Here is a 13,689-nt window from a genome sequence, read left to right on the forward strand (position 1 = left end):
CCCAGAAGTCTTTAACTCAGCTATCCCTCTGCATAATAAATAAGTACTGTACCTAATTCAGGTTGCGTTTTTTTGTCTCCAACATGAACAATGGTACTACTGTAGCTGCACTGACTGGTGAAAGACACAACACTTTCTGGTTTTCCAGGTAGAGCCAAAGTAGTCAAGTGAGCACCAACTACTGGAGGACCATTTGACTTTTTAGATGTCTTCAAAGCAGAGTCTACATTAATTTTCAACGAAATGAACAAGTTAATAAGACTTTGTCAGATTAAACAAAATATACAAATGAAAAACCAATCTGTCTGCAGTCGTAACTCAGACTGAATTAATTCTAGAAAAATGGAAGTTATTCAAATTCACTACTTTTTCTGACCGACTTCACTTCCCTCCCACCCCCAGGTTATTACAATTTTGATAACGTTGAAGATTCAGTTACCCGATTTGTGTTTGCCACCCAGAACTCTTTAAGAACATTGGAATCAAACTCTTGGGTCATTAAGCCAGTCCTGAGGCACCCATATCATATAATCTTTTTCCTAAGCTTATCTAGTTCCACCTGGAGACCAATTCCATTTCTGTTCCCCATAAGTGTTCCAAAACTTTCCTTCCCTTTAAATGTTAATAAATATTCTTCCATGATCACTTTAGGCCTTCTTAGCCTAAATTTATTAGGCCTATCTATGCCCATCTGTTGTTGTGCATTACTGTCTTTTACTCTGATTAGTTCTTCTTGCTCTCTGATATTTACCTCTTGCTCCTTTCCCACAGATGTGATCACGGTCTATAAATACCCTCTCAAAGTACATGTTTGCAAGGCTGAACAAGTGAAGTTCTTTTGCATAAGATAGGTTTATCATTGCTCTAATCATCCTGGTCACCCTTCTATGCACCTGTCTCAGTTTGAACTCATGCTTCTTCAAGATGGGCGACCACAATTGCATACAGTATTCTAGATAAGGTCTCATCTGACCTCATACAAAACACACAAGTATTTTCATTTCTGTACTAGATGAACCTCATCTGATACATCTTCTAAAAATACATTTCCCTTTTTGCGAGCATACCACTTTGCTAGATCACTACTGTCCAGTGACCAATTAGTACTCTTAGGTCTTTTCCTTCCTTTTATCATTTCCAACTGCAGAATCCCCATCTTACAGCAGGAACTCTTTAGTCCATTAAGTGCATGACCTGGTATTTTGTACAGCTACATTTTCTCTCATTTATATCACTTAAGTTCTTAAGAACACTTAGTTCTTTCTTATGGTATTCCAGTCCTCCTCTGTATAGATCAGGGGTGTCAAACATACAGTTTGCAGCTGTATCTGGCCCTTGGTGCTTCCCCTTTTGTTGTGCTGGACCATCTCTACATGCAGTGTCTGGGATCTGCACTGCTTGCAGTGCTCACTGGGGCTGGGTCCCTGGCTGCATCACCTGCAGCACTTGCTACAGCTTGATCTGGTCCATAGACCAGCCCTGTACCACTGAACTAGCCTGCAGTGCCAAATGAGTTTTATGCCCCTGGTACAGATGATGCCTCTCAGTTTTTATTGTCTAATTTTCCTACTGACCTGGGCAATAAAGTCCTAACAAAATTAATAAATAAAAATCAGGTCTCAAGACTGATCCTTGAGGAACTCACTTAGCCTAACTCCAGCATAATACTTCCCATTTTAACCCTCTTCTGTCATCTTGTCTTCAACCAATTCCTTACAGAACTCACAACCATCTCCTGTACCAAACTACATCTTACCCAATAAATCCCCCATGTGATAATCATATTGAGTGCTTTACTGCATTGCAGCTAGACAAGATCTGTTACCGTTCCCGTGGCAGTGGAGGGCAGGCACTGGAGGGGTATGTGGGGGCAGGGGCTAACTGCCTGCCCCCCACTGCTGTTTTTCCAGCCATAGCAATGGGGAAGGGAGAGAGAATGAAGTTAAGAGGACACTATTACATAGATTATATACACAGAAAATTATAACATTTATAATTTTCTATATAGAGAATTTAATTACTGAGAGGGTCTTCAGAAATTCAGTCTTGGATTTGGGTAAATACTAAATAGAGTAGAGCCTTGCATACCAATGAGAAATTTTACTTAAAAAAGCAAACAAAAAATGCTTTCTCCCCTAAATGAATGTGCCACATTTGCTAGTTTCAAGTCACATGGGGTCATTCCCAATTTAACGCTTATTAAAAACTCTGCTATTGTACTTGTAAGGCAAATGTGCCAGTTCTTTCAGTGTTCTTGCACAGATATTTTTCAGCCTCACAGATAAATTCTAGATAGAGCACAGTGTAATTGTGCAATTTGAAGTTACACCTAGTCATGTACAGTGCTAGTTTCTTCAACTGCAAATGCCAAGCTAAGTGTTAAATGAATTGTGCATATTAACACACTTGGTGACCATAAATGCAATTGATCAAAAGCCAAAACTGAAATGAGATTAAGACTAGTGCTATTTATAATTGGCAATTGGGGCCTCCTAGAATGGGTTACTGATGAAAGAGTCCTAACCGCAAACAGATTATCAAACCTCAAAAATAATAAACTACTGAAATGGTAGAGATTAATACAAACTATATTATCTAATATCAATGTATTTTGCTCAGAGTATATAAAAAAAACTCCTACAATTGGCAGATTTCACAAAGTTTATTTGGAATTTTGACTTCACATGATGTCTTGCTGGAAATGAAGCTAATGTGTGACAAAGGCATTTCCCCTTATCTTTTTTGTAAAAAACGACACCTGTGATAGTTCTGCATATTATTGTGGTAATAACTTGGCCGATTCTTTACATAATGAAGAAAGTTACATACCTCTCATAGGCTGTACAGCATTAACTGTTTTTTGTTCATGATCATCAGAATTCAGTGAAGTGGAATTTGATGATGGTTCACATTTCCTCTTCACTGTACCAGGCACATTACAACTCTCCAGGTACCTATATGGTAAGGGTTTAAACAATATTAACACATGGACATTTGCAAACCTGGGTGTTAATAAATTGTTATTTACATGCTAGCAACATACACAGGGTGGCTGCTTACCTGATGACACTGTCTAAACAACTAATCTGTTGATAGGAATACACAGGTTGCTCCTTCCAAGCCAGTTCCTCTGTAATCACATTCTTATGAGCAGCAATGGCTACAGCATTCATTCCAGATGCATCTTTCATGTGAACAGTGGGACCATTTGGTTTTTCTGTTTAAAGACACACTTGTTACAAATCCATCCTTCATAACGCCAAGTTAAAACGGTAATAAATCAAGCTCTTAATACAAATCTTTCTGGATGAGTTGCAAATTATTTTCCAGCCAATTAGACCAGGAAAATTATTATACTAAACCAATGACAGCACAAATGTGTTGAGAAATGCTGAATAAATGTGTTTAGCAAACAGTAAGGATTATGGATACTTAATGTTAATATGGAATTTTGTTTGGATTAGTGGGCTAATGAAGAGGAAAACAAAAATGCAATTGCAAGCTACATAGTTACAGTCAGTAGCATCAAAATAGATTTACAGAGATCTAAGGATCACGGTGTCAGATACAGATAATAAACAAATTAACTGAAGAAACAGCCTAAATTACAAGGGTGTTTAAAAAAAATGACAGTTTCCAAATGCACCATTTCATGTACAATGATCATTTATTGGAACATATCTCTCTACATGGTTATAAACAATGGTTGCGTTTGACAATGCCATCAGTGCTCCCCATTACTGTGCAGTTGCCCACTGTCACCGACCTAAAACATCGTTAGCCATTTTGGCATTAGTTTCTTAAACATGCTGGTACTTGAATCTCCTAATTTTAAATCTCATCAGCAATTAGATTAATTTTAGAATTCACATACAGAAAGAAAGGTTACTTGTTTTTAGTTTTTCTGTAAATTTTCCTCATAAAATTTCAAGCTTTTATTTAACTCTTTGAAGTTTAGGTGTAATTTACCTTTTTTCAAGGTAAAGAAAGGAACAGATTACATAAAGCCCTTAACTTGGTTTACATCTGGTGAAGAATTACCCTGTAAGGAAGCAATAACACTCTAAACCAAGACAAATGCCATCTGTTCAGAGATTAATCCCAAGGTAGTAATTTACTCCTATGTCAATTACTGGTGAGATATCATAATAATCACTTATTGCATGCAACTACCTTACAATATTTGCATTCTGTCTATGCCAGATTTTAGCATAATTTACATCTATGTACAAAGTGTTATACCAGCTCAAACATTTCATCTCATCAGAACCTCAGAGCAGCAGCTTTGTTTGACCATGGCAACTATTTCAATATCTACTCTGCTGTTACCTGTTGAAGGCTATAAATACTAATTGTTTTTGTTTTATGGAATACTTCCTAGTATGCTGAATACAGAACTTAAATATGTTGAACTAGCACATTCTTAAATAAATAAATAAATAAAATAAAATAAAATATTGGCTTTGGATTCCTAGTTAGCATTATATCCTGACAAACGTTTTCCTGCCTTGTAGTTATTGCAGCATTTTCAGTGGACTCCAACAAGATTTGAAATTCTACTGTTGTGTTGTGTTACACCCCACCAAAACAAATCAATATTTTATCTAAGATCTTACTGCTGTACCTGCAAAAGGCTTTTTCTTGTGTTCCAACTTTGCTCTACAGTCAGTAAAGACATATTGCCCTTTATTTCTGACTCTTCGTGGATCTTGACAAGTCTCCTAAAAACAGCCATAAGAAATAAGAAGAGAAAATGGTTGTTAAAAAAAAAGTTTACTTCAGTCATGCATATGCAGTCTTCATTTTTTCTAGAACACCACATGGGACTCTCCCCCGTTAGAAGGCTCAGCTTCTAATGAACATGACCTTTGCTTACATGACCTTTTTAACATACATGAACCATCAATGAAACGTATGTTTTGAGAGAAGAACGTTAAATACACAAAGCAATACTGTACTGCTGTACAGCAATATTGTATTTTTGGTCGCAAATGCAGATGGCTTCATGTGTGGCTTCATTGGTGGAAAAGAAAAAGCTGTTACTTGATAATACAATAGCAGAAGACAAACTTCTATCTGGCTAAGTAGGACAACAAAAAGACAAAGCATACTGGTACACTAGAGGTGCACCAATACACTGATCCAATATCAGATTGGCACCAACATAAAGAAAGTCAACAATATTAGAAATCAGCCTGATGTGGCCGATAAATGCTTGTGTGTGTGTGCAGCTGCATGTAGGCACCAAGGAGCGCAGCCCAGCAACCTGGAGAGCTGCATGCAGCTGGTAAGTCTGGTGTGGTGGAAGGGGAGGGGGGAGGCAGATCATGGCACTCACAGGGCCAGGGGGGCAGCTCCTGCCGCTGCGCACTGCTCTTCCGGGAGCCGCTGGTCCGGCACTTCCAGATGAGCAGCAGAAGCTGCCAGATGATCAGGCGAGGGCATGGGGAGGTGTGTGCCCCTGAATCTGCAAGGGGTGAGGTGGGCTGTGCCCAGAGCTGCATGGGACTTCCTGGCCCGCACAGATCTGGGGGCACACGCCCCCCCCATGCCCTCTTGGACGAGCGGCAGGAACCACCAGACAAGCAGATCCCGGATGAACAGTGCACAGTGGTGGGAGCTGCCAACCCCCCTCCCTGCACCCCCCCAGATGAGCCATGGCTCCATCCCATGCCTGTCCTGCCCCAGTGAGGCAGTGCTTGCCCCAGCCCCTACCCCAGCCCCACTCCTCCCTCACCATGGGGGACCTTGATCTGCCCCCTCATACCCCTTCCCTCTCTCCTCCCACCACACCAGACTTACCAGCTGCAGGTAGCTCTCCAGGCTGACCGGCTGGTATAAGAAATTGGATTGGTATCAGCCAATATGCTCCCTTAAAAATCAGCTATCAGTATCAAAATCTATCAGTGCACCCCTATAGGTCATGCAAACAAATGTCTCTGCATGTACATGTATGGCTCAAAATATTCCATGGTTGGGGGGGGGGGGGGGGGGGGGGGAACACTTCTGAAAGGGCCTACATTGCTAAAGGCTTTTGATAACATTACCTAGCTGGTGGGGTCAGGGTGGGGAACAAAACAAAAAAAGAAACTTGCATCTTGTTAATCGTTTTCGACTGCTTAACTATTTTCAGAAGGATACAAGACAATTACCAATTTACAATAAATAAAATTAAGTGTTTCTTATAAGTTAGCAGTAGGAATAATTTAGAGAAGCTAAGAATAATTTAAATAAGTTCCCGTTCTCGTACAGCCCCCAAAGCTGTAAGCTGATTTTAAATTCACTGCTAATCTTTCAAATGCCTGCCATTCATATGCAGAATTTCCTGAAAGGATTGAATTATTTACAACAGCCAGCAAAATGTTATAATCGATTTTGTGATGGGTTTTAAAAATTTTATATCAAGGTTTGCTTCAACAGCTTTGGCCCGTTGTTCAGATCTATCAAATAGCAGTGTTGTTGCAGCTGAGCAACTGAATACAGACCTCTAGTGAAGTATGTGAAGGATAAGTGATTTTCACACCTACTCTTCATCAACCAAAAAGAAAGGGGCTTCACAGTAACATATCCCATAATTCCATTCCCACTCAATTAACAGATTAAATCAAAGAAACCTCTTTTTAAAAGTAAGCTTAACCTCCTTCCCTTCTGCCAGTCATCCATTCTTCCAAAACAAGTTGTTCTCTTTTACCCTCTTTCACCACAGAAAGTTAATGTAGGTATATGCTACAATCTAAAGGTGTAAGTGTAGCTCAAGCAGACAGGTATGCCCCAGATGGCTTTAAAACTAGTTTGAGTACAAATTATAGCATTGCTTCAGCAGCAGAAAACTCCAGAAGCCAGCCTGACTTAAATATTTACACAAGCTCCTGGGCAGGTTTTGTAGTCCCTGCTTCCCTGGGTACCCAAATTAGTGAGTTTAAAGCTATCTTGGCTTTGTTTACATCAACTGCAGTTATACCAACAAGAAAAACATCTCCACTGTAATCCATGCTCAACTCTTCCCACAAACCAAACCTACTCTAAGCAAGTCTCCCACAACTGTAATGGAGGGGAGTTATTCCCTTAAAAGAAGCTAATGATGTATCATACAAGTTTACTATCCTTCTGGAGACTGTCTTTCAATTCAAAGGAAGATAAATATATCCTCTTTTCTTTCCTATGTATCCACTGACATGGTAGGACAGGGATATAAATTGACACAATGTTATGGCCCTTGTATCCAAATAACAGGGGTTTGTTTTGTGGATGGTTTCTTCTTTTAACCCACTGATCCCTTTCCTCCCCCAACCTTGATTGTGCCATACTGCACTGGTGCCCTAATTTTATGCAAGGCTCATCTTTTAAAAAGGAAATCACCCTCCCCTCCCATCCCTCTGCCAACTTCTGTCTGTGAGCTACCTAGAAGAGCTGTAATTGGAGCAGTGACTTATCCCAGGCCAACTCAATCCAGAATTTACAACTACATTAATAGTGAAAATTCTTCTGAGTTATATATCACATATTTAATTCAGAGAGTTTTAAAAATAAAACCTACAGGCTTGTCCTTTTGGATGTCTTCATTGTTGTTCCCAATGCTGTCACTGGACGATGCCATGCTCATTAAATGCTCGTGTGATCCATTGCTACCCAAGCTTCCATAACCACTGGATCCACTGTTGTGTACAGGCTAAAAACAAAATATTTGCAACTGAACTTTAACAAAACTGAAGTTTATAACAACAATACACAATGATAAAAACAAACCTCTAACAAGATTTTAGCCCGTACGTTTCCCTTAAATCCCAGATGAAAACAAAGTATATCTTTATATCAAAGGTACAGTACTATATCTCCGCAAGATGATACTCCCAGACTGCAGTCCTATTCCTCAATTTTTCAATTAACTCTGCATATACACAACCCTCAGAACATCTGGTGCACTAACAGTCTGGACACCAACTCAATATAGGACTACATAAGCTTTACAGACACTTTAATGAAGACAGAGTACAAGAGAAACCACAGCAAGTTAAAAAAAGAATAAGTCTGAATTCAACAACATGACTATTTCTACCTGTTCAACTTTTATCTTTAACAAAAGTTAGGTAGCTACAACTATTTATTAAATGTCTTTATTGTTGGACTGAATAAGAGTATTTTGCAGTACTTCAAATTGCTAAATAAATAGTTTAAGAGAAAACCCTATTAGATGAACAAAAAAAAATAGATCTAAAAACCTGTCACTGGGATTAAAAAATGAACCTTAACTTTATCTTTGCATTCCTGTAAAACATAACTGAAAGTCTTATGCATAAAACAGTGCCAGCTACCTATTAGTTATCCAAGAACCGCAGGTGTTGAGCAATTCATCATGTATTGAGGGTATATATGGATTTATATGGTCTTTTCAATGTCAGATGGATAGATATTTTTCTTTTGGCTAGAATATGGTTGTTCTGATCTTCATTATAATGCTGAACAGGGTTTGATACAATGCTGTCTGAACTGGGAGATTCAGTGCAATTAACTCAACTATTTCATTTGAAAAATAAACTAACAAATTGAGAAAGAATCAAGAAAGGAGAAGCACTGGGTATATCTGTCAATAGGATCATACAATATCAGACTGCATTTATTCAAAAATTGAGTGCAAACAAGGGTGTAGGTTTTTAAATGATAAAGTAATGGGGTATATAATACAACAACAGATATTTAAGTGACTAACATCTGTAGAATGCAAATAGTACGTTATAGTATTTTGAAGGAGGGTTAATGAGAATATGTTTTAAAGACTGAGGTGTTCAGACACTAGACTAATAAAGAGCTTGCAACTCCATTAAGAATAAAACCCAGCCTGTACCTGTAACAGTAGTCGGTATATCTGCTCTGTAATTTCCTGAATGCTGGGATGAAGGATTTTATCCTCTGTATAGATAGAAGGAACAGCAAACACATCTTCATTTAAGGGTCCCCTGTACAAATGAAAAAAGAATATACTATCCTTTGCAAATGCAGGCATTTCTGTTGTAAAAATCAACAGTTTCAATTCATCTTCAACAAAAAAATTCTTGTTCTGACTCTACCACCTCTACAAAACTCTGGACTTAAGTGTTCAGCCTTACTCGCTCTGAACTTGAGTTCTCCCTTCTGAAGTAACTCTTGATGACATTGGAAAAATCTGCACCACTTAGAAATTTCTTGTTAAAAAATTCCCTATAGCACAGTATACACTCACAAATCCAAAACCCAAATATTAAAGTAAAAATAGCAGTTTTTGATTGCACCAATTTAACACACATGCTGTGAAAACTTAAGAAATATGAGAAATTCTAATAAATGTGTCTCCTTACGTTCTAACTTTATGTCTTCCAATAATAAATGAGACTTTTCGGCTCCATGGGTTGATGAAACTGGACCAGCTTGTGTCCAGAGTTATATATTCTCCATTTCTAGTGCAGAATCTGATTGGTGAGTAGTCAAAAGGCTGTCCACCATACTGAAGTACTGCAACACAAGTTTTAGATGCATCTCATTTTTATATCTGTATATGGGAAGTGCGTTTCAAATAGTTTTACACAGTTTTGCCAGTTAAACTTTTGGGTTTTGTTTAAGTAAACATGTGAGGCAAGAAGTACATCCAATAAATAAACTGACTACTTTCATATCTGGTGGAAAATTAAAAGTATTTGGCCACCAGAGGGAGCTGACTGCACTGAGGAAAATATTCCCAGAGCACAGCAGTATAAGGAAAGATAACTGTGGAAGTCATTACATTTCTAAAGTTTCAGCAAGAAAAGATAATATTCCTAGAGAGGGACTCCTATTTTCTTCTCAACCAGTACATCTGTGAAATGAGAAAGAGTTAATAATTCATAATTATTACTTTATCAGTATACTTGGGATATGTTTATACTAAAGATCTGAAATATTTACTTGTGGTTATGGCCAATTTGTTCTAACAGGCAGATTTAGTACTAAGAATGTGAGTCATCTCCCTTTTCTATTGACTTATGTTAAATATTGAAAACAAATGAAAAAGTTCAGTTTCTAAAAAATCAGAAAACTGAATAGCATTATGCAGTAGCTTCCCTTTTGCCACTTATTTTTCTGAAGACTTTAGAGCCCCTGAACGCCCAATTTTTTTTTTTTTTTTAAAAGCTAAAAAAAAGAAAATATATCTGACAGGTAAGAGGAACATACTTTTTTTGTGAATTGCTAGCATTAAAGGTCTGTCACTTGGGTGAAGATGCACCAATACAGGGGTTCCTATCAAGTCTTGAGGTAGGAATCCTAAAAGAGGTACAGCTCTGCGGAAAGGGGGAGAGAAAAAAAAAAAAAAAATGAAGTCAGGCAGAATAAATGTGTACATAAAATCCTATATTTATTTTACAGAAATTCTCTGTAGTGTTACATGTGGCACTCCAAAAAACTGTGCTACAAAGAGGTTTGCAGCAGGAACTTTCTTGTGGGGGCTCCACAATCTTTGTAACTTTACAAAAGGCCTGAAAGCATAGCACTACAAAAAGTGTGTGCGCATAGGAGCATATATATAGCACTACACAAGTAGACTTTGGCTTTGATTTTTTTACATCATCGATATGAGCTCAAGACAAGCAACAACCCTCTTGTGTAATACTATAGAGTTTTTTCCAGTTTACAAAAAAAAGTTGACCAGGAAAAAAGTTAAATAAGCAGTTGACCAGGAAAAAAGTTAAATAAGCTATCCTTAGGTATAGCACTTACCTTGGTATTCTTTTTTTTTTTTTTCGTGTTACCTATCAAAGTATAAGCACCTCCCTGTCAGTAGCAAGTAGTAATAGATTTATGGTCATGAAATTGCTGTGAAGTAGGGAAATACCAGATTGTGACCAAAAAGCCTGAAAGGTCACACACACACACACTTCCCCATAGCAGACCTAGGAAGATTTTTGGAGTCCCCAATGCCTTACCTTCTTTTCCAATGAATACTTACAAGCTCTGTAATGTTTTAAGGGAACCACCTCACTATTTAAAATGCTCAGAGGAATTAGGAAGGACTCCTTTTAAAAAATAGGCTAGTGATCAACAGGGATCCTGGTTTTCCCCGATAGAAAAAAAACTGCAAATTCTCCAATTAAAAACCCCCAAATCCATGATTGAAATGAAAGGCCTACATATATAGGTATCAGTTATAAATATATCAATAAAACAGTGCACAATTTTGAAGCAATTTGAAAGCCTACCAGTGCCTCAATTGCTATAATAAAATAAATGTTAAGTATCTATAAAGTTTTGGTATTTAATTTTGGGGTTTTTATCATGGAAAAATCAGAGCCCCCCCCCCCCCCCCCGGTTAGCTCACAGAACACAGGTCCAGGCCCCTCACTCCTCACCCACAGTCCCCTGGCCTTGCTGGTGCCCTCACTTCCCTGCAACCCTCCTCTGTCACCTCCTGGCTCCACACAACCCTGCTGGAGGGTGCCCCCAGCTGCCAGGGCTACAGGGTCAGGGACCTGGGTCCAAGCCTGGGCTGCTGCCTGTGGGAGGAAGCAGCTGCTGCAGTAGAGTGAAGCACAGAGCCCAGCCCCTGCCTGCTGTGGGCTTGGGTGAGGCCGGCTCCCTGACACTGTGCGTACTCCCTGGGAAGCGTGCCCCTTCCCCCACCAGTCTGTGGGGTGAGGATGGGCTGCCCGCTGGGCCCCTTCCCCCACCCCAGGGCCTCTGCAGCCCAGTGGGTACGACAGGGCAGAGGGGTATGGGGAAGCTCCTTGCCACTACAAGCTCTGTGCTGCCCTGGAGAGGTGTCCTTTAACCACATGGCAGCAATGAGGGGCACAACCTGCAACATGGCCTCTGCTGCTGCTGCTGTGTGGGCAGGGGATGCCTTGCCAGGGCCACATGGAGCTCCCAGTAACAAGGAGCTGCCCTGCACTGCCAGGTTGAATTTGCTGAGCTGTGGAGGCCCCAGGGGAGGGCAGCAGGGTGAGAAGCCTGAGCTCACCCCTGCACAGAAACCCTCTATGTTCCCACGAGCACATGCATTGCCAGGGAGCTGGCCTCCATCCTCTGGATGAGCCGCCCACGGCCCCATCCTGCTCCCTGCTGCAGCCCTGCATTCTGGCCCCAAGCCCCACACCCCCCTGGCTGGGCAGCAGCCCCAGCCCTGCCCTACTCACTCCTTTCCATACGGGGGCCTCAATACGTAAGACACTTAGTCCTACTTTAGCATCACCAGGCACAAACTGTGACACGATGCTCCTGTGCAGTAGTAACAAGCGACTTTGCAGTAAGTGTCACTACGCAACTGTGTCGGGGTGCTACTGCACAGTAACGTCAGTTACTGCATAGTCATTTAGTACTTGGTTATGCAAATACTAAATGACTATGTAGTAACAGTTGCTCAGTGGGAGGCTTGTGTAGATGTGCCCAGTATGTTGAAATTCATATGCAGAGATCACACCTCTTCAGAATCATGTAATTTTAAGAACAGACGTCATTACTCTTGTATACAAGGAAATGCCTTTTTTTTTTTTAACCCAATATATGTTGATCCACTTGTGTAATTAAGACAATTACCAATTCTGCTAATTGTAAACATGCAGTGCAGGATATGCTTTAATTACATGGTACAAGCCTGTTCATAGTTTCAATGTTACATTGTGAACAATGTTCAGCTCATAGCAACCGCCCCATTATGGATATTGACTTGCATGCTAAAGCTTAACAGCTTTATTACTATAAAAGAGATTGCTTAATATATTCCACTTAACCCTTGAGAGCCCAGGAATAGTATACTGCATATGTATGTTGTCCAAAGCATTTGTGTGACTGAGTTGAGAAAATGCTGGTACTCTTGCAAGTAGTGAGAATTCAGTTAAATGTGCATGATACAAAATCAAGTTGCTCAGACAGGAAGTCCTAAAAACTAGGGATCAATATCTGCTCCAGACTGTGGGAAAGCACTGTTCAAGAAAGACAAGTTAGTCAGTCTTGTTTCAGTTCAATTCGACCATCTCACAGCTCTATCCGGGGAGAAAAGGGCCTCCCACCTCTTAAATTTAGCTCCTGGAAGCAACCTTTGGAACAGAGCATTCCAGGCTCATGGGAACAGTTGTTCTCTTCTTTTTAACTTCCATTCTCAACTATACATAGAGCAACAATGACACCAGCCACTGCCAGTCTAGGCTTCTGAGGAAGCCTGTAACAGATTGGGGTGCACCAAATAGAGATTTTGGGGGCCAATACCGATAGCCAATTTTTACGGAGGCATATCGGCTGATACCAATCTGATTTTCGATACAGCTGCATGCAGCTGGCAAGTCTGTTGTGGAAGGGGAGGGGAGAGGGAAGAGGTGGGAGGGGGCAGATCAACACCCCCTGTGGTGAGGGAAAGTGGGGCAGGGGCAGACGCTGCCCAGACAGGGTGTGGTAGGGCACAGGACAGAGTCCTGACTCATCTGGGGGGCACATGTGCCCCCGAGTATGTACAGGGTGGGGCAGGCAGGCTGGAGCTGGGGCTGCGCTGGGCACTTCTTGGTGGGGGCTGGGCTTGGGGAAGGCAGCAGCAGCGCTGGGAGCAGAGCTATGGCGGGGCAGGGAGGGAGTTGCAGCCACCTGAGATTTTGCCGTAGCCCCCCCCTCCCACTGCTGCCCACCCGGCACAGCCCCAGCTGTTTCTGGCGCATGGGTGGAGGCGGGGCATTCAGGCAAGACTGGGCTGGGGGGGGG

The 13,689-nt window shown here is 40.7% G+C and overlaps 1 protein-coding gene across 4 annotated transcripts in view; it reads right to left on the reverse strand.

Moving 5' to 3' along the window:
* Positions 1-13,689, reverse strand: part of PER2 (period circadian regulator 2) — a 79,410-nt gene that overhangs the window by 17,987 nt on the left and 47,734 nt on the right. For all 4 annotated transcript variants that reach the window (XM_014602886.3, XM_059730923.1, XM_019478728.2 and 1 more), the window contains 8 exons: positions 10,183-10,289; positions 9,333-9,486; positions 8,843-8,954; positions 7,538-7,669; positions 4,625-4,721; positions 3,061-3,217; positions 2,830-2,954; positions 53-223 (listed from right to left, as the gene is read on the reverse strand). In XM_014602886.3, the coding sequence (XP_014458372.1) occupies positions 53-223; positions 2,830-2,954; positions 3,061-3,217; positions 4,625-4,721; positions 7,538-7,669; positions 8,843-8,954; positions 9,333-9,486; positions 10,183-10,289 (1,055 nt within the window). The remainder of the gene's footprint in view (positions 1-52; positions 224-2,829; positions 2,955-3,060; positions 3,218-4,624; positions 4,722-7,537; positions 7,670-8,842; positions 8,955-9,332; positions 9,487-10,182; positions 10,290-13,689) is intronic.

The sequence above is a fragment of the Alligator mississippiensis genome, chromosome 7 (assembly GCF_030867095.1).
Source record: "Alligator mississippiensis isolate rAllMis1 chromosome 7, rAllMis1, whole genome shotgun sequence".
Lineage (NCBI taxonomy): Eukaryota > Metazoa > Chordata > Crocodylia > Alligatoridae > Alligator > Alligator mississippiensis.